At 33.4% G+C, this 22,755-nt stretch overlaps 1 protein-coding gene across 1 annotated transcript; it reads right to left on the bottom strand.

The window, feature by feature from the left end:
- Positions 1-9,977: 9,977 nt before the first annotated feature.
- Positions 9,978-12,375, bottom strand: LOC141713224 (protein YIP4b-like). The gene is made up of 3 exons (XM_074516535.1): positions 11,771-12,375; positions 10,548-10,622; positions 9,978-10,430 (listed from the first exon to the last, which is right to left on the bottom strand). The coding sequence occupies exons 1-3, from the start codon at positions 12,242-12,244 to the stop codon at positions 10,170-10,172; spliced, it is 810 nt and encodes a 269-aa protein (XP_074372636.1). The 5' UTR covers positions 12,245-12,375; the 3' UTR covers positions 9,978-10,169.
- Positions 12,376-22,755: the final 10,380 nt, after the last annotated feature.

Raw genomic sequence — 22,755 nt, 5'->3', positions numbered from 1 at the left:
GTTGATTGCAAGTACATAGAGCTTCAATTAAACCCCAAATTGAAGAACACCTTCAATTAATCAAACTCCATCTACGAGAAACCATAAGGTGTAAACGGGTTTGTTTGTTCAATTCGGTATGTTTGTTCAATTAGGTTTAATTTGTTCCATTAGGTCTGTTCATAATTTTTAATGGATTTTTTCTTTTTTTGAACAGGTTTTGAGATTTAGTGAGCTTCATAAGGTTTGTACTCTAATTATCTATGTTTTCTTGTTTTAATGATATGGTTTTTGCAGATCAAGTTGGACACAGAACGTAAAATACTTTTAATTCGTGACAGAGGTATATGAATGAAAAAGGAGGATCTGATAAAGAACTCGGGAACCATAGCTGAATCCGGAACTTCAGGTAAAGCTAGTGCTAATGCCTCGCTCATAGATTGAACATCTCTACTCTTGTTCTTTTATGATGAATTAAGGAACTAATTGATTTATTTATTTTTTAATTTTTTTATGTGTTTTAGCTTTTGTGGGTGGTGACCTTAATTTGATTGGGCAATTTGGTGGTTGCAGACTATGTAGAAATCATTAGCAAGCATTATTTTGGACCTGTACCAGATTCTAGTCCTCATACTTGTCTTTACCTTATATGCTTATTAATGCTACCCTATTTTCTTCAGGTATGTATGAGAGTCGAAGGCTGATGGCCCGTTTGCAATTTCAGAGGACACAGGGAATGAACCACTAGGGCGTGGAACTGAAATCAGATTGCACCTGAGAGAGGAAGCTGGGGAGTACTTGGAACAATCTAAATTAAAGGTCTGTATTGTTCTCCATCTTTGTTTAATTTATTGAGAGCACATACTTGTAAGAGAGGACTTATACTAGTTTTATGTGGTTACAAAGTTTCATCGGTTTTTAAATTTGATATTGATATTTGATTTATATATGTAAACGGCATCATACGACATATGTTGACTTACCTACCTGTTAAGTAAAGCACCACAATGTCAAAAAACTTCATTATAATGCATGCTACCTGATTCACATACATTTAAATGTATGATTATGTTATTTGAAGCAATTGTACAGATCATATATTCAATGATCTTTCTTGTGATAATGAGCATGTTGGTAGCTAATTCCAGTACATATGTTATTTTTTAAAATAATTATTGGTTTAATAGTATTTTTATATCAGTGGTATATAGCTAATTATGTCAAGGGGAACTGTGTTGGTTATCTAATTTTATGGATTTCCATGTATGTAACAATATCAAACATACATGAAATATTTGCTTAGGGTTTCAACCGAACTGCTAAAAATCTAGGAAAAAGAGTGCTTTAAATATTTTTCTAATAATATTTAAACACAAATTGCAAGGTCTAAGTACACTGTGGAAGACACTATATGATGATAGTTGACTGGTACGAAGAGTTTGATGTTTTAAGTTGCTGTTCTGACTGCAGGAATTGGTAAAGACGTTCTCCGAGTTCATTAATTTCCCCATTTATCTTGGACCAGTAAAGCAATAACTTAATATATTCAAACTACTATAAAAACTCCTGGCCGCCACCCTCACCTCTTAGTCTGACCGTACATTTTTAAGTTTTTTGATATAAATGTTTATTTATTAATTTAATTGACATCTATAGTTCTATCATTTGTGTTCTTTTTAATGTGTTGTGATGTAAGAGTAAGAGAACTTTCATTCATGTATACCTATGCTCACATGTTATGGCTTTTAGAGGTATAGTAGAAATTTTAATTAACTATTGGTTATATGTAACAGGTCTAGGTTGGCTCTTCCCCTTCATACAAAGTTGAGAAGAAACTGGGCAAAGGAGGATTTGGACAAGTGTATATTGTTCTTGTCTGTGTAGGTAATCTGAAATAGTTTTCATGGGCCCAGCAAGGAAGTCCAAGAGTGTGTACAAGCGGTATCCTAATATTAGTGAGGTCTCTCCTGTTAAACATGGAGAGGCTGCTGAAAGAAGGGTCTCACGGGCTAGCGTTGCATTTATTACTAATTCAGCTTACCGAAATAGATGTTTTTTGTCCATCTGATTCTGTCATTCTAGTAATATCAGCCTTAGTTTCATATCTTTGTATGATGGAATGAACATTATCTTCATGCAGATGCAATTCTTTTCTTTTTGAAACTGTGATCAAAGAGCTTATTATGTTTAATAAAATGGTGTCCGTCCAACTAAAATAGCAAAACTCTAGGTTCCGCTCGAGTTGCCTAGTGTTAAACTGGTACATACGATTTGGCTACTTGTTCTCCTTTCTTGTAATTCCTTTGGTATGGAATCCGCTGGCACTGATCATCAGAGACCGAGAGAGATGAGTATGCTCAGGAACTTAATGCTAAAAATGTAGACTACTGATTGCAAAAAGCATTTGTAACTGGTAAGTACTAATACTGGTCCTAAATTATGATGCTTGTTATGTCTATTGATTTCCTGAAGCCCTGCTAATCTGTGGTTGCCAAAGAATGTCTCTGTATCACATAATTTTTGCAGTTCTGTTGAAACCTAAAATGATGTCTCATGAATTATAGTTGCAAATGCAAATAATTGTTTGCTACTCATTTACTTTACTATTTACCTCATAGGTGTGCCAAGCCTTAAACGCGGAGAGCTCGAGGCTGCTTGTGAAGATTTTAGCAATGTTATTGATACATCATCAAGGGGAACAGTCTATAAAGGAACTTTGTCTACTGGCATTGAAATAGCCGTGACGTCTCTTGTAGTAGAATCTGCTAAAGAGTGGCCATAAAATCTGGAAGCCCAGTTCAGGAAGAAGGTGCATATACTAATTTTGGTGAAATATTTTGACTTGTTACAAAATTAATTCTTACATTGAATTGGTTTCTTAGGTGGGAGCTGTATTGAGAAATCGATCCTTTGAAATGGTTGAGGCGCTTTACACAATGAATAGAGTGAGTATGATTATTTATTTTAGTATGATTCTATATGTTTGAAGTATTTGTAGTTGGTTAGAAACAGTACACCTTTTGTATTTAAGCTAAATTCTTGTACAAATCTTTACCGATGTTTGAATCCAGTAATAAATAATGCTCTCAGTGACGTGGAATAAATGTTTGAGTTTGTCCATTTTTTATAAGTTTTGTGACTTTGGATACAATAAATTAAGTATAATTTACTACCTAGCCCCAAGTTTCAAAAGTTTTAGAAATCTCTATTAATGAGTTCAGTTTTGAGTTTTGGGGTGGTGTTGCTGTTCGGCTTTTTATTTTTATGAGCTGTCTCCCTGGTGAATTTGTTGTGCAAGTTTACTCTCAGGAGAATCATTGCTTGTTGTGTCTGAGGTTGCCTTTTTGCTGCGGGGTGTGGTTTTCTCGAGTGCAGGTATGGAGCTGTATGGAGTTGGGAGTTTCGAAGCTGCTATTTGTTGCTGCTTGTATTGTTTGGTTTTCTTGGATTTAATTCTTCAAGAAGATCGTCTCTAGGTGGGTGTAGTAGGGGTTAGGTTTGCTTGGTTTCTTTTTGTTCTCTCTTTTAAGCATACATAAAAGATCAGATTTAGTAGTGTCTTAATGATGTGACAAAGTATACTAGTAGTAGTCTGATGACAAAAATCAGATTCATGTACATGTATTGTAAAACTTATTACAGAAGGGATTCTTGTATCCATATGTTGTAGAAGATTACTTTACTAAATTCATGTATATGCATTGTAAAACTTATTGCAGGAGGGTTGTTTCCAGTTTTTAGAACCGATGTTAAAAACCATAAATACACATGAGTTTACACATATAAAAGCAATGTCTTAAAATCACATAGACATCAGTCAAAACAAAATATTCGATGTTAATAAAGGTATATTACCACATGTAAACAGGGCAATAACATCGATTTAAAAATAAACACCCGATGTCTATTTATCATACTAACATCGGTTTTTTAGAAAACAACCGATGTCTATTATTAACATTGACATCGGGTACTTAGAAAATGATCGATGTCTATTATCAACATTGACATCGGGTACTTAGAAAATGATCGATGTCTAATAAGATATAGACATCGGTTTTTTATTTTTAACCGATGTGTAATAAGATATAGACATCGGTTTTTTATTTGTAATCGATGTTATTTTATAAATATTGATTGTGTGTTATAGTTTTAAACAGGCCTAATCGTCCTAATATTACATTTCTGAACTTGACATTAAACAATTATATAACATCAATGTGAATTAGACATCAGAAATTTTCCAGAAACGATGTGTATGAGAAAATACATTTAACATCAGTCGCGAAGACATCATACATTTTTTACATAGACATCGGTTAAAAACCGATGTCTAAGGTCTTTTTTCTAGTAGTGAACCAGACCTGACCTACGTTGAGCAGCCAGTAAGGATAATGGACCAAAAAGAACATGTGTTGAGGAACAAGACTGTGAAGCTGGTTAGAATCTTGTGGAGAAATCAAAATGTCGAAGAGTCAACATGGAAACTAGAAGACGCGATAAGGAATAGATATCCCCACCTATTTTCTGATTAATTCCGGGACGGAATCCTTGTTAGAGGGGAAGACTGTAATAACTCGAATTTTTGAGATCTTGTAAAAATGTTTAATGAATAGTAACCCTGACAGACGGGGAAAAACTTTTTAGCCCACACTATATTATGCATGGGAAAATGAGTTTCGAAGTTGATATTATGATTATACGTACCAAATGAGTGTATATAAATGCTATTAGTTTTTGAAGAAAACGAACTTTGAAAAATGACCATATTTACGAATCATCGAGGATTACGGGAATCACAATATAATTACGAATTTAAAACCCTACGAATTTATATCCAAGGACGATACTTCAAAATATAAGGAATAAATACGAAAGGATTTACGTCGCGGACCATTTACGAGAAATTATTACGAAAACGTTTAAGCGACCGAACGAACACGTAAAAGATTAAATAAACGTATCGCACTAACTAACCATGGTATATAAGTAACCATGGTTACTTTATCAAATAGTAAGCTAAAGAATTAGGATGATCATCTAAGGGCTAGGAGAATAGTAAAGCTAATGGCTAAACTAATTAGCTTAGCTTGTAATTTAGAAAGGCTAGCTAGTATTGTCCAAAGATTTGCCAACAAAAATATATCCTAGGACTTATACTAGAGAATAAACAAGATATCACAAGCATTATTGCAAGAAGCAACCAAGAAGCCAACACAATTTCTCTCCCTCTCTCCTAAGAACATCACATTCGACCCTTTCTAAAAAAACAAGGAAATCAGATTCAAATCACCAAGCTCTAGCCATGGAAAAATTCCCCCATTAATTCTCAAGCTTCATACCTCCTAAACTAAGGTAAGATAAATCTTTAAGCTCTTTTTAACAAGGTTTGATGAGTGAAATAAATTCAAGAAAGATGATAGTGAATAGTATGAATAGTAACTTTTCTTTGGTTTCTTGATTTTAATGGTTATTTTAGGTTCCAAATCCTACCAAGCACTCCCAAGACTTCACCATCATCAAGAACACATCTCAAACTCTCAAGAAAGGTATAAATTTTTGACCCATTCTTACTTAAGATTTAAGTTCAAGATTCTTTTAGAACATAGTTGTAAACCTAGTTTTGGTGGAAGTATTGTTGTAATCTTGATATTTAGTTAAGTAGATTTAAGGTTGATAGTTGTTGCCTCAAGAACATGATGTTCTTGAGAGGAGTTAGTGTGGTGATGATGAATGTGGATTGTTGGTGGTAGAATAAAGATTTAAGGCATAAATAAAACTCGAATCGTAACCGTAATTTCGCTAAAATGAACAAAATGTAACATTAAGTTTCTGCAGAAAGTTCCGAATATGTAAACTGTAGTTTCTTGAAAACTAACACTTTATTATAATAGAAAATGTTATAAGGATATTTTAGGCGCTTGAATCGCGTGATTCCGATTTAGGGATCAAAAGTTATGGCCGTTTTACTAAAAGTGATTTACGCGACAAAAACTGCTGCGAATTACGAACTTTGAAAATATAAAGGATCAACTTAAAAATGTTCATAAATCATGTAATATTTACAGAGAGTATTAAATTGAGTTCCCTAACTTCCATAAAAATTTCAAGTGAAAATGATGATTTTTCAATTTTATAAAAATATCGGAGCCGAGACCGCGCGATTAGAAAACTGTAGAATCCATAAGCGGAGCCGACGATGAAAATGAAAACGGACTTAAGATATTTTGAAAAAGGAAGCGACCGTAATGTGAATAAGGACTTAAAGAAATGATAAGGGTAATATAAGTTGAGAGGGTGCATAATAAGTAGCATATAAGTGCGAGTCGTAAATTAGAGCGGGACTTAACAAAACGAATTGTGTTTATGGTTATAGATTTCCGAGCGGAACCTAGAGCATCCTCCACCTCGAGATACCCAGGCAAGTTTACAAACCCAACTACCATTTACTATTGTGTTTTGAAAGGATTGTTTTATTATCATTGTATAAATGCCATGCTTGCCATGATACTTAGTATTGAGTTTCGTATAATGTAGCAATGTTGTACAATACGTATATTTTTACAAAATGTTTAACTCCGCCATAAGCGTGACGTATATTATAAGACCGAGAGTCGGTCGGGATTTTAAAATAAAAACCCGGGAATCATTCCGGTGATATTTATAGGACGATTAAAGTCCATGGTAGTTAAGTATTAAGGGACTCAACGTCCACTTACGAAATATTTAATACCTCGAACTTTTATTAAAACGATTTTCAAATATCGTATTCCCTCAACTATATTTTATTATTCGAATAATAAATAGTAATTAACTATTCATTTATTATGGGATAAGTATTCTCCAACGATTATTTATTTCAAACCCGATTAAATATTAAAGGTTATTATATTACTTAAACACAAATTAGTTGAGAAATATTATTTCAATATTCTTTTAAAAGTATAATTATTCGAGGTTTAATTATTTAACGATTGATATTTAATTATTAATTATTATTAAATGATTTATTTATGATTTAAAAATTGTAAAACCCGATCAATAATACTTTCTGATTTTCTGGAAAATCATTCGAATAATTTCAGATCATCGAAAAATATTATCTCGACTTATTTTAAATATTTTGAATATAGTTTCAAAAGAAACTCCCACTTATTTAATTATCTGCTGACAACGGTCAACTCACATCCTTAATACTTCCTCCAAAAAAATTCGGAAGTATGTATACATATAGATATATACGCTAATAAAACAAGATGTTTCTATCAACAAACAAAACGCTTGGGGGAACTTCGATGTGGTTCGAGTTCTCAAGATATGATAGAATTCTGTTAAAGGACAAGGGAAGGGTAGACTCTTGTACTATGTGTGCTAGGTGGACTACCAAAGGTACCGCAGGAGAAGGTACTCTGTGTACTCAGGAACTTGTGAAGTATGTGTATACCCAAAAATGGGACACATAGCCCAAATGCGGCAATGGTGATAACCGGGATACGAATGTGTCATCCTTCTACTAGTAGAAAAGGTTACTATTTTTCCCGTAGTACGACTAATCATCGTACGCGGCGGCTCCAATTAACGTCCTACTATTTTTCCAACTGGAATTGTAATGCAATACCATAACCCGAGCTTAGTGCTGGATTTACCATTAAGGTATTTGCAGGACAATAAATCCACTAAAGAGTTGTTTTCAAAATAAGGTGTGTATCACCAATGAAAACTATTTTTGAATAAAACATATTTATCATATATGACATTTTACTTGAGTTATCATACAGTCATTTCATACTGTACATTATTATGCTGGGCATTATAGCTCACATTGTTTTCTTAAATTGACACAACACAACAGTGAATCAAGATGCCTATCATGAAACTCACAGCCAGGAAACGGGTAGGAAATGACCAACTGTTCCGTAGGTTATTTGGTGTTTGTACCACCGGTAGACCGAATAAGCTGGATTGGTTTTCAGTTGTTTTTAATTCGACTTATTTACAAGTATGACTTATGTAAGGTAATGAATAAGAAACAAATATTTGGCCGACGAACTAGCCTTTCTTAAAATTTATTCCCTGGTAAGACTTAATTACTTTTGGGTTGTAATAATTATCACTTTGTGAATTGATTTACTCTAGTAATGAATGGTTCGTTTCCAAGACAATAACCTATAAGTGTGTGTGTGATAAGTGTGGGGTCGTAAAGTGTGAGTATTTGTATATTGTGATGCGAGGTATGTGGTATATAGTGTTCAAGATGGCGTAGCCTCCTAGATCCCTGACCCCGGATTTTGGGGCGCCACACGACGCATGTGACTGTGTTGTCACTATCAACAACTATTTTGAATATGATCATCCGTCAGGACTATGTTGATCATCCATCGGGAGTCTTGTTGATTATCCGTTGGGAATTTTGGTGATCATCCGTCGGGAGCCTTTGTAGATTATCTGTTGGGAGTCTTTCTGTCACTTAACTCTATTTCACTTGTACAGAATTACGAGGTATCTTATATTAATAATTAGCCAACCTATTCTGTACATCAATCTAGTAGTCATCATGATTTACAGAATCCTACATCATTTACTCATCTAAAACATGTTGTTTGCAGAAATGTGATACAATACTTATTGTTACATAAGTTACACTCTCGATTGATGTTCAGTTGTCATCCGTCGGGACTATAAAGTTCATCCGTCGGGACTATATTAGAACATCCGTCGAGAGCTACAAAATTCACTAAATTAAATGTAATAAGGTGTTTTGTTTAACTTATGATCAGGTTCACGATATTTTCCTAAAAGATTTATTAAATACACCACTCTTCCCCAATTATATTTTTAGATTTCAAAAATAATAAGTCTCAGCATTGGATAAATTGATTAGATTCACTACTGTTTTTCACATTTGTATACTTTTTAATAATTTTACTTTTCATTTTTTTCTAAATTATTTTATCAAAAACTTTTACTCGATTATACTGACATGAGAGAAAATGTTACACTAACCAGCAACAATTATATATAGATTTTCAAGGAATTAAAGTTATATTAGCAAAATTTGCACAAAATTTGTTGGTGTACCGCTTCTTTTCTGGGTAGTACGGTAGAACCTCCATAAATAAATATTTTTGGGACCGAAAATATTTAAATATATATTCATTCAGAGTGATTATTTATTTATCGATTAATAAATATTTTATTTATTTATTTATCAATAAATAAATAATTATTCATTTATATATTTTTTCAGATTTTTTTTTATAATTTCTTTAGTATATTTTATATTAAAATGTAACTAAAATTTATTATGTTTATAATATTTATGTAATATTTAATTACATTATTTTTTTTACATTCTAAATTAGTTTTACATAAATGTATGCATGGAATAAATACAACATAATACGAGGTAATAAGTTCAATGTGTGTAGAATATTTGAAGCTAATATATTTACAAAAGCATTCATGATTGTATATATATTCCAGATCTTATATAAATACATTATTTGAATTATAGTAAATATTTATTTATATTTAAATGGGGTCTATAAAAAATTAATTCTTTTTATTCATTAATGCATTTAGGAAGATTATTCATTAAGCTCATTTGCCCAGGTACAAATGAGGACTGAAAAGATTATTCATTTATTAAAATTATTCATTTATCGAGCATTCATTTGTTTTGTCAAGGTTGTAAGAGCGTGTTACTGTCAACATAGGAAGGATTCTTCTGGTAACAAGAGCGACAAGAAATCAAGCTGAGTTTGATTGACAAGATATCAAACTTTGAGTTCAATGTCTCACGGAAGAAAATATAATGCCCGAGTATGTGAATTTCTGATCATGTTGAGAAGATCCAAACATGATTTTCGGTACAGATTTACCAATTCAGAGAGGCGTCAACTAATGTTTCGAATTAGAGTTTCTTCTATTCTGCAAAAAATGGGACCTGGACAGCAGCAGAATAAAGTAGATTACATGGCTACATGCACTAAAGCAAATGGACACTTTCAATCAAAATATATCTTAGAGCTACGTACTATTTTTCTATCATGAACCTTCTTCAAATATAAATTTGAAAACAATATACACCATTATCCCACAAAAGAACAAAAATTAACACCTCATCATCTGCCACGACCGCAAGTTTCGTTGGGATAAAAGGAACTCCTAAACCAGCCAAAGTGGAGCTATTAATTGATGGCGATGATGAGAAAACCAACGGATACATACATAAGTAGTACAGGGTAAAGTGCAAGAGCTTTTCTGCCAGGGCTGACAGCAGTACTCATGAATGGATATGCAGCCCAAGAGCTCCAGGCCAGTGTTACGCCCACCACAACCAACTTCATTGCCACATTGTCCTTCAACATGCAGATTAAGGCACCAACATCAAGAGGAAATAAACAGTAACCCAAAAGACTCAGGCTCTGGAAGAATATTATGTGACCACCCTGATACCATAATAAATTCAGCTTGTCAACTAACAACAGATGGACAGAGATAGAAATAGAGATATATGTAAAATGAGAGAAATAGAGTAAAGGGAAGGAGAAGGTAAAATTCATTACCAACAGTAATACATTCAGTGTCAATATTACAGCACCAGCAGCAAGAAGAGCAAATGCAACAGCAAAGACCTCAGACTGCATGTCAAATAACACAATAATACAAAAAAGGTCATTAAGTAAGATGTGTGTTACCACAAAATTAATCTAAAAAAAGAAGGGGAATTCAGATTTATAATTGGCAACCACCAAAATTGCATACAAAATTTTCCCTGTATAATGGCAGCCACTAAAAGAATACTGAGAGTCATGTCAATGACAAAAATTAACAACATAAATTCCTTAATTTTACACCTAATAGCTACTTTTCTTCAATTAACAATTTAAAATTAAATTCTGCGAGTATAACAGAATCTTCTATGCTACTACTGAAAGCTAACAACTGACGCTCCAATTGGTTGGAAGAAATGGAATGAAAAATCACAAACCAAATTACAGGTGGAAGAAAGGATGCAGCTGGAAAGATCATAAAAATGAGAGTTCAAATTTCAAATCTTCTTGTTGCTGAAATGCAACCTTTTGTTGAATAGGCTCAGGGTGGAAGCAATGAGGCTATATGCACGGACCTTTGACAAGGCATTAAAACTTGTGAAAAAAATGAGTAGGAACTATGATGAATATTCATCCCAATACTGGAGGGATCCAGGTTTAAATTACATGCAAACTAGTACAAATTTAATTACATTCTAACATGATATAATTACTTAAAACCAAAAACAGTATTAAGAACTTTTCTCACTAGAAGCAATGTCAATTGCAAACAGATAATGGAAATAATAACATGTATATATAAGACACATCAATCAGCAAATCAAGTTATCTTAGGTAATTCTGCAATATTAGCACATAAATAATATTCTAGTTCAGAAACTAAAACATTTTAATGATCCATTATTATTAATATTATACGACTACAAACAAATTAAATAAGAATGGACCATATTAATGGTTAAAATGACAGAAGTGTTGGGGAATCGGATGAAAACAGTGATGTCATTTTTTCTCTCAATTTAGGTAATATTTCCTTCGATTTCAATTTTCATCAGTTGGCAAATCGAAGCCGTGTTTTCATTTTGTAAATTAAAAAATTTCCTTAGATCATTGCCACACCATCTAAGCACTATATCCTCCATCTTAATATCCTTACAAATTCAGAACAGCTAAATTCTGCTGGGGGTGTGAAAGCTAAAGTTGATGTATTCCTTAGAAGAAATGGAAAGGGATACCTTCTTAACAGAAGCAGACCAGGAGAGAATAAGGCCGAGAAAGACAATAAAGAAAAAAGGACCCCAAAGATCCCAATCCCTCATAGCCTTGCCAGGATCCTCTCTATAAGGATTAGGAAACACGACCAGCTTCAAATTACTGACAATTCTAGAAAGATCCCTTTTGACAGTATCCCAAACAGGCTCAGTCAAAGTGTTTGGGCCAGAACCAAACCCAGAAGGCCCAGTGGTGATCGGAGGAGGGGGAGGTGGGGCCTGAGGAACAAAAGTGGGCTTAGTGGAAGGAGGGGGAATGTTAGAGGGAATGAAGGGAGAGGAAGAAACGGGAATAGAAGCACGAGGTGGGCTTGGGGGTTTGGCAGGGAGGACGGAAGAAGGGCCGGCATTAATAAGATTTTCAATCTCGTCGATGTCTGATTGAGAAGAGGGGTGCAGTGGCACCGTGTCGTTTTCGCCCGGGTAGTTATGTGACATCGGAGATGTTGATGATGATGGACGGTAGATCTGTATAGGGTTGTGGATTAGATCAGTGCCAAACTCACCGCCCCCCAACTGCGTTTATCGTGATTTTCTCGCTTTCGGGTGCGGATCCGAATTATTACTTAATTGCCAATTTGCCCCGCACGGTTTATTAATATTTATGTTTTTTTTTATAATTTTCAATTTACATATTTATTGTTATTTATGATGTTGTTACAATTTTCTTTTATTTTTGATAGTTTGTCGTAATATTGTTTCAACAAGTATACAAATATTGACAAATATACGGATATGAAATTTAAATACAACTATATGCAACCGAATATCTAAATCTATGCTATCTCCTGTTATATAACTGTAGCAGCACAATATAATCATTTTATATATATAATTCATTATATCTTATATCATATTTTATCTACGATTGTATTAGGATTAGGATATTGTGTCATAACTGGTGTTTGAATAGTCGTATAACAACGTAATTATTTTCTATTTAAAATTGTATTAAAAATATACATATTCTAAAAAGTTCTTTTAATTATATCAGATCAACGGTTGTCATTGTTTTGGCGTTACATGACCAAAATTTTAAATAAAAGGTCCCTTACACTTAATAGTATATAACTCGTGCGATGCACGATTATTTTTTCATTATATATATATATATAATATATATATATATATATATATATGAGCGACTACGCCGATCCGATCTTTATATGTTTTGGCTATGTCCGTTTCCGCTTCGAAGAAGAAGGTTTCGATCTTTCAATCTTATGTCGTGAAGGATGTGACCTATGTTAGGTCCATAAGATACCACAACTTTTATTGTTCTATCATTCTATTTTTGTTTTGCTAGTAGTTATTATTCTATTTTTGTTTCGGCACCCCCCATCAATTTACTATGAAGAGAAAAAGAAAAAGAATCGAACTGCCTACTCATTATTCGGAGGTGAATCATAGAACACTAAAAGCTATGGTATCTTATGTGTAACGCCCTCCAGACCCGGGGTATAAGTCTGGCGGTTACTAGCCAATTTCCAAACCTGTACAACCTGAATAATAATAATAAAGAAATATATTTAAACCCCTTTTACACTAACCAGGATCTTTTTAGGTTGAAGTATGAAAACAAGAACCACTAACTACTTTATTACAAACCAAATTTTAAAATCTTACAAACTCTCTTTATTACAAACCATTGTCTGACCAGTTTTAAACTAAGTTCATTTTTATTCAAACACACACATTAACTATCTACACTCCACCTGTTCGGGCAACTTAAAGCTTTCTTCCTGAATTGGGATCAACACCTTGGGTATGAGAGGATCCCGCGTTTTGACCCGCTTCTTTACTACTCGAGTCCTGACAGGTTTCATATTCCTTCTTAACTGAAACAATAAGGTGAATAACAAAAAAAGGGGCGAGCCAACAATTGCTCAACAAGTCCGCAAAATATAAATAGTGTTAAAGAAATTTAAATGAATTGGTAATCTGGGTACATCTGCAAAGATATAACCCCGCGAGAATAGAAAGAAGGCCATTACTGGAGAATACCAAATGAACTAAACTGGACACAAGTTCGCATCTATACCCCGCTGATCAGCCATGATACAGTGCATATCTATATCTCACTATATAGATCTAGTCGGGCACCCAGGCTCTACGGCCTATCTCAAAGATCCGGTTATGTCCCGGTCCTTAGGATCAAGTAAAAATTAATCCCATACGTCATTATCCAATCCATGGAGCAACAACCGGAATAATCGGTATGCTTTGATATATTCTAATCACCAGAATATACCAATGTATATGGGTAACAATTGGAATATGAATAAGGAATTCAAGGAAAAGGAGAAATCAAGAATCGAAATGAAATATGAACAAGAGAATATCAATTGTGTATCAGTGTTTATGAATAAGAATCAAAAGAGTCCAAGTGTAATAAGAATCTGAAGGAACGTCACTATTCTGAAATTAGAATAGGGGAAAAACTTGTCTTCCACGCGATTTACTTCAAATATGTCACCTTTGTCTATCACCGGCTCAATATGCCTTGTTGGCTTGGCTTCTATCAAAGAAATAGACTGATTTAGTCATCTCGTATCTCAATCACGTCTCAAATCGACTTCACGTAGCTCCCATTGTCTACCCATACGCTTATTATTGACCCGTGTATTATTTATTAACAAGCAAGACTCAATTAACCACATAATACACATAAGCACATAAGCCACATAATTATTTCTTTGTTTAAAATAATTTTTAGAATCAAAATCGACTCGCTGTTCGCTTAACTGATCATTATCTGACTTGTTTCCTATTTTTCGAAATTTATCGGACTCGTCTCTACACGCGATCCGGCTTATAATCAAATAAATATCAAGGTCACTAGTTTCTAGAAGAAATTAAGTTTTAATATTATTTTTAATGAAAATAAATCATTTTTCTGAGTCAAAGGGCTTTCGTTTCGCTCGAATCGGACTATCGGTCTAATTAATATCAACTAAACACAGATAAATCAATTTATGATTCAATATAAATAAGTTTACTAATTATTAAACCCTAAAATAATTTTTAAATAATTATCTGAGAAAAATCAGAATTAAAAATGATTTTTCTATAATTTTTGGAATTGAAATGAATTTATTATGATTTATTGAAAATTATTTGATATAAATAAATAATAAGTACTTAAGAAAATAATTAAATCTGATTTTTAGAAAATATTTCAGAATTATTTATAATATAAATCAATTAATTAAATACTTAATTAATCAATTTATAAAATAAATAAAACTGATTTTATAATTAATAAAAATAAAAATAAAAATTAAATTCCAGAAACATTTGTCAGAAACCAAACTCGGACAAAATTGGATCAAAACCGGATAATCCAATCGGGTCAAAATCCAGGTCGTGAAGAACACGCCGGATTTTGCCCAGAATCCGACTACCGGAGCAGATTCCGGCGTGCCGTTTTCAGGCCAAAAACGACTTGGTTTGGTTCGTTTTTCACAGGGTTTCTATTCCAATCAACTTCAGCAATTCATCTCCGGCCAAAACAGACCATAAACATCACGGAATCTTCATCTTCGATCAAAACCGACATCAACTCCGGCCAAATATCGAATTTCTTCATTTGTACATGAAATTGAACGTTCCATAGTGCAAATTGAAGCTAAGACTACATACAATCAAACCCCTAATATTTCAAGAACCAAATATTCACCAAAATCACGAAGGCATGATTTGAAAATTGATCATAAACCCTAATAATCGAAAATTACTATCCAGGAATCGTTTGTTCAATTAAACACCATGAATAGATTGCAAATAACATCAGAAAGCTATATCAATCATCAAAATATCATAATAAGCCTAAAATCAAAAAGCCCCAATTCGAACATAAACCCCAGAAATTGAAAATCAAAAACGATGCATTAAAACGTGAAATTGATGATAAAACAGAAAGAACAGATCAAAAACTTCGATTTGGATACTCGAACTGCTTGATTTGGTACAGAAATCCGATCAAAATCAACGATTGAATCCTCAACCCGAATTTGTTCTACCCGACCCGGCTGTAGAGAATTTTGTGTATTTTTCTGAATTTTAATTAATTAAATAATAATAATTAGGCTATTTATAGTAGTAAAATTAATACTCCTAATTAAAATTAAGGCCCTAATTCTACATCTTTTAAAATTAATTGGCCCCTAATTTTATAATTTTTGAGTATAAAAATTTAATTTATAAATATTTTACATATACAATATATATGCCAAAATTTCCCAAAAATTATGAATAATACAAAAATACAAAGAAATGATATAAATGAAAGTCCTATAATTTTATAAAAATAAAAATATGATTTTTGTGGGGTTTTTAACACCCAATGGGGCCCCAGAAAGTCATTTTTCGTGAAACGAGAAAATTTGTAAAATACCTAGATGTTCGGAATAACGCAATGGTACAAGCCGTTTGATGAAAAATAAAGCCCATTATTTTATTTGAAATATCAGCTATAAGATCATGATTCGGGTCGTATAACTTTTGATAGGAAAGCTATAAACACAAAATAAATTATCTGAAAAATATTCTGAAATACCCGGATAATACATAATGCATGTAACACGTAGCAATTAGGGTTTTATAACTAATTACACATAAATGACACATTAACACACATAATTTATTATGAATATAATATAATACAAGCGTAATTTTCCCAGACATTACATTATGGACCTAACATAGGTCACATCCCTCACGACATAAAATTGAAAGATCCAAACCTTCTTCTTCGGAGCGGAAACGGACGTGACCAAAACATATAAAGATCGGATCGGCGTAGTCGCTCATATATATATATATATATATATATATAAAGAAGTTCTATGAAGACCATATTAAATTGGAGACCTAGAGACCATTCATCTTTACCGTTTATTCAATATTTGATCGTATGGTTACTTTCACTTGTATACATTTTTTTGCTTTCTTTTCTTAAGATGTTTTCTTTTCTTAAGAGACTGGAACGATAAACACCCCTTTCTACTATCTTAATATAGCGTAATTTCTCCATCTTATCATTTTTTCAGTTTCATTTTTGTCATCTTCAGTTGAATTAAAATTATTTGTAATATTTGAAGGAGCATACATTATATCATGATGTAATATGCACAGTTATAATAAAAATCAAATAGCTCAACTTTAATACATGATAAATAAGTAGGGTTATTTATGGCCCGCAAGGGTTGGCTCAGTTGGTTAAAGAGGGGATAACTATCCTCTTGGTCACATGTTCGAATCCCATGGGAGGAAAATTTATGATTATGCCTCTTGAGTCAGAGCCTGTCGCTTAAATGCGGTTTACCTTGGTTCACGTAGTTTGCAGGCTATTGCGTGAGCCCGTAGGGGTTACCCAGTGCACATCCAAAGGTAGCGGTTGCGGGTTACCTACGATAAAAAAAGTAGGGTTATTTATGTATTATAATTTATTTAAAAAAATTTATTTTTTAAAATATTTTTTAATGTTATTGCTAAAAAAATTATTTTGTTTAATTTTAATTAGAAGAGAATTTGAATTATATCTGAAAGGGTTTAATACTATTTTTCTTACATTTTTACTATATTATTTAGCATCTAGGAAATTAATAATCAAAATTATAAAATATTTTTATTTTTTTAATAGTAAGTTGATTTTGGTGTAATAAAATTATGAATCACTTTTTCCTTTTTATGTTCAATTTTGATAAATATATCAAAAAATAAAAAATACAATTTATGCATAAAACATTTTTATCATGTACCTCAACAGAAAAGGAAGTTCAGATACAAAATCCTTCCCAAAAGAATATTGGACTTCAATAATGATCTGATGGAAAATTACATTCCAAACCAGTCATCTACAACTCAAACATCCAAGCCCTCAATGGTGCAGGATGAATTTAAGGTGAATCCTATAAAGAACTTTCATGGTGAGCCAATAGTTCCCAAGGATGATCCTATAGACTGGGATAGTTTGCCTCTTCTTGAGCTTAATTTACCAATCTTCAACAAGTTAAAGAAGACAAAGACAAAAGCAATCAAGAAGGTGAAGCCTGTGAAACTCAAAACCAAAATCTTAACCAAAACTCAACCAACTGTCAGCAAGAGAGATCTTCTATATATCTGTGACATCAAGGAGTTTTCAGATATAAATCTCTACATGGATGAACTAGAAGAAGTGAGAGCAATTGATGCTCATGGGAATCTCCCTGAAAGACTGGTGTTCAAATACAAGGGTGGGAAAGAGATCATATGGCCTCTTCACAGGATTCTTCAAGAAAGTTGTTCTGTTTTGATAAAGATCTTCTCATCATTCAAGAAAAATTTTGGATTCAATATGACTGCCAAAAGAATGATTCTAAAGAAGATAAAAGAACTAATGAGCAGCAAAGCCTCAAATACACTCCCAAGGACTCTATCAATTCCCTTCACAGGAAATAGAGTGCAATTGAGGCCTTACTGGCTGATGGAATTCATGGATGAAAAGTGTGTTAAGAGATTCTTTAGGCTGGAAGACCAATTGAGCATCTCAAGCAATGAGACTCTATTGGAGATGCAAGAAAAGCTAGATTTATCAAATGCTGAAGAACATGAATTTTACAGACAACTCCAAAATCAAATAGAAGAGAACAACATGAAGCTTGGGAAGAAATCAAGACAATCAAGGAAATAGATCACATTTGCCTAGACTAGAGGAGCACCTTGAAAATGATTGTGAGAACTCTTTGTACACTTTACTTTATTCAATTTTCAAATAAACTGTAGCACTTACAAGTTTTATCTACCATAATTCAATATGTACATTTAGGGTGTTTTGTTATCATCAAGTTTCTCTTAATTTATGGCTACAATTCCAGTAGACATAAATTGGGGGAGATTATTAGGAATATATTATGAACTTGATGATAAGTTGAACAAAACACCTTAGTAGATTTAACTTAGTGTTTTTGTAGCTCTCGACGGATGTTCTATAACTGTCCCGACAGATGAACTTTATAGTCCCGACGGATGACAACTGAACATCCATTGAGAGTGTAGCTTATGTAATAATAAGTCTTGTCGCACATGCCTGCAAACAACAATGTATTAGTAGATGCTGTAGGATACTCTAAGTCATGTTGACTACTAGATTGATATGCATAATAGGTTGGATAATTGTAAATATACGATGTCTTGTAATTCTGTATAAGTGAAATAGAGTCAAGTGACAGAAAGGCTCCCAACGGATGATCTACAAAGGCTCCCGACAGATAATTAACAAGGCTCCCGACGGATAACCAACATAGTCCCGACGGATGATCAAATTCAAAATAGCAGTTGACAGTTTCAACACAGTCACATGCATCGGGTGTTTGTAAATGTAATGTGGCAGCCTAATTGTAGGATTTAGACAATAAAGAAGAATTACCATTTCCATGCAATTATGAAGATATTCAAAGATGCTGGATAGAGTAATGAAGTAGCATGGAATTAGACTAGAAATAATTTTTTTTTTACTTGTTTGTCTATTTCATGTAACTTGGTATGTAACTTGGTAGTATATAAACCAAGTGTAGCAAGTTAAGCAAACTGATCAAGTAAGCATTATTTTCAGAGAGATAGATAAAGCTGTATCTGTTAAGCATTTCTCTGTAATTCTGTAAATTTACTTGTAAGCAGCTGTGTGCTATTCAAGCATCACAGAGTTCCCATCTTTATATGTATATCTCTGGTTGATAAGTTCAAATCCAACAGAAATTTTTAAAGCCTTGTATTTTATTGCTTTATGTTTTGATTTTCATTTTACTTTCATTCCGCACTTCTTGCAAAATCAAACACATTTATATATTAAGTAAGAACATTCTTAAAATCAGAAAAAGAAGCCAGAATTATATTCAACCTCCCTTCTGTAATTCTTGTTGCATTAATTGGGAATAACAATTGGTATCAGAGCAAGCTCTTGAAGTACAAAGAGTGTAAAGATCACCACAATCAACAAGATGAACAGAAAAGATGTTGGAGTAAAAATTCCATTTATGGACAAAGACAACTATCACCATTGGAAGGTGAAGATGCACCTGCATCTCCTATATCAAGATGAAGCATATGTGGACTGCATTGAGAAAGGACCACATGTCCCTATGAGAGCTGCTACAGGAAATGAAGCATCAGTCCCAAAGCCACAAGCAGAATGGTCAGATCTTGATAAAGAACAAGTTCAAAAAGATAAAAAGGCCATGAACATTCTATTTAATGGTGTTGACAGTGACATGTTTGACAACATCATAAACTGTAAGACTGCTATGGATGTCTGGGATACAATTCAAGTTATATGTGATGGAACTGAGCAAGTAAGGGAGAACAAGATGCAACTCTTGATTCAACAACATGATTATTTTCATAGTGAAGAAGGTGAGTCACTCACTGACATTTTCAGTAGATTCCAAAAACTACTGAATGCTCTAAAATTGCATGGAAGGGTCTATCAAACAAAAGACTCAAACCTCAAATTCCTTCGATCTCTATCAAAGAAATGGAAGCCTATGACAGTCTCATTGAGAAATTCTCAAGATTACAAGGAGTTCACCTTGGATAGACTGTATGGTATCCTAAAAACCTATGAGCTAGAAATAGAGCAAGATGAGAAGATGGAGAAAGGAAGAAAGAAGGGAGGGTCCATTACACTAGTTGCTGAGCAAGAAAAGGAGAAGGAGATAAAGGTTGAAACTGTTGAATCTGCACCAAACTCAAAAGTTTGTGAAGGAAAAGGAAAGGGAATAGTAGCTAAGCATGAAGACCAGCTTAGTCAAGATGACATGGATGCCATAAATGAGCATCTAGCTTTTCTATCCAAGAGATTTTCCAAGCTCAAATTCAAGAAGAATTTTGGAGCAGCTAAGCCAAACAGAAATATGGTTGATAAGTATAAATTCAAGTGTTTCAAATGTGGCTTGGAAGGTCATTTTGCTAGTGAATGTAGAAAGCCTGATTCTGGTAAAAAGAAGTTTGAGCCTGTTGACTATAAGCAGAAATAATTTGAGTTGCTCAAACAAAAGGAAAGGGATTTCATCACACAAGAGAATGACTGGGTTGTAGATGGTTTGGAAGATGATGAAGATACAAGCTATGTCAATCTAGCACTTATGGCCAAGTCAGATGAAACATAGACCAGTTCATCAAGCAATCAGGTAATCACAACAAACCTAGCACATTTATTTAAAGCTGAGTGTAATGATGCCATAAATGACATATCTATTAATTATATCACCTGCGTGTTACACTCAAGTCTCTCACTAAAAAAAACAATAAAATTAAAGAGAATAATGTGTTTTTAAGTGAAAGAAACAATGTGATAGAGGCTCAATTTGTTGAGTTTGAAAAATTGAAAATAGAATGCAAGATTGCTAAAGATGAACTAACTGAATCTTTAAAGAAAGAGGAGATTTTAAGAAAGCAACTTGAACAAGAAAAGGAAGTTATTAAGGCATGGAAATCATCTAGAGATGTCCATGCTCAAATTACTAAAGTTCAAGGTATAGAATCTTTCTGTGATGCAGCTTGGAAAAAAAACAAGGAGAAGCTTGATTCCAATCTGGTTGAAAGACTTTTAACTGATGTGGATTCGACGGATGATGAAAATTATCCGTCTAATAATCAAAAGGATTATCTGTTGAGAGACAATGAGCCACATCCGTCGAGTACAAGTAAACTAGTTAGCAAAGCTAAACTAGCTAAGTTGAATGAAAAATATGGATCGGTTTCCAAGAACTTTGTTCCAGGAGAAACAAGTCAAGTGAATAAGAACAAACGAGTCAATGTAGGTCATCTGTCTATCAAGCAATTGAATGACAGATTGAAGAAAATTGAAGTGAAAGCAGAGTCAAAAAGGAAAAATAATAGAAATAGGAAATTAGGAATTAACAAACATAACAACTACACACCTGATAAATATGCACCAAGAAAAATATGTGTTAAGTGTGGTAGTGTTAATCATTTATCTGTTAATTGCAAACTTGCTATGCCTACTCCTATATCTGCACCACCTTCATTTCCTAGCATGCCTACAATGCCTGTCAATGTTATGTCTACACATAATTTGAATGAACAATATGCTAACATGCCATTTGCACAAAATCCATATTATGCTGCATTTAGTATGCCACAAATGCCATTTAGCATGCCTTATTGGAATAACATGTTTGCACAAAGTATGCCCTTTCATGTTAATCAACCTGTGCATGATAATTCTGCAATGATGAATGGTTTCAAAGGTCCAACTCAAGTGACAAAGGATGAATCTGAAATACCCAAGTCAAATGAGGTCAAATCTAAAAAACCAAAGAAAAATGCTAACAAGGCAGGACCCAAGGAAACTTGGGTACCAAATTCAACTTGATTTGATTATGATGTGTGCAGGGAAACAGAAAGAATCTTTGGTATCTGGATAGTGGTTGCTCAAGGCACATGACTAGAGATTCTACCTTGCTCACTAGTTTTAGAGAAAGAGCTGGCCCAAGTAATACTTTTGGAGATGACAACAAGGATTATACTGTGGGATATGGCTTAATTTCAAAAGATAATGTCATCATTGAGGAGGTTTCCCTAGTGGATGGTCTTAAGCACAATTTGTTGAGTATCAGCCAGCTTTGTGATAGGGGCAACTCAGTTACTTTTAATGCAGAAGCCTGTGTTGTGACTAATAAGAAGAGTAATAAAGTGGTTCTCACTGGAGTGAGAAAAGGCAATGTGTATCTAGCTGACTTCAACTCAACAAATATAAAATCTGTAACTTATCTTCTCAGTAAAGCAAGTCAAGATGAAAGTTGGTTATGGCACAGAAGCTGTCCCATCTACACTTCAAAACCATGAATGAGCTAGTCAAGAAAGAATTGGTTAGAGGTATTCCTTAAGTGGAGTTTTCAAAGGATGGATTGTGTGATGCCTGCCAGAAAGGAAAGCAGATTAAAGCA

This window comes from Apium graveolens, chromosome 3, assembly GCF_009905375.1.
Source record: "Apium graveolens cultivar Ventura chromosome 3, ASM990537v1, whole genome shotgun sequence".
Classification (NCBI taxonomy): Eukaryota; Viridiplantae; Streptophyta; class Magnoliopsida; order Apiales; family Apiaceae; genus Apium; species Apium graveolens.
This window is presented reverse-complemented; position numbering and strand designations above follow the sequence as displayed.

Excerpts from the sequence above, each read along its gene's own strand:
- LOC141713224 (XM_074516535.1), bottom strand. The coding sequence starts at position 12,244 with ATGTCACATAACTACCCGGGCGAAAACGACACGGTGCCACTGCACCCC. Across the intron at positions 10,623-11,770 it reads GGTCTGCTTCTGTTAAGAAG|TCTGAGGTCTTTGCTGTTGC; the intron begins GTATCCCTTTCC and ends TTTGACATGCAG. Across the intron at positions 10,431-10,547 it reads CACTGAATGTATTACTGTTG|GGTGGTCACATAATATTCTT; the intron begins GTAATGAATTTT and ends TTATGGTATCAG.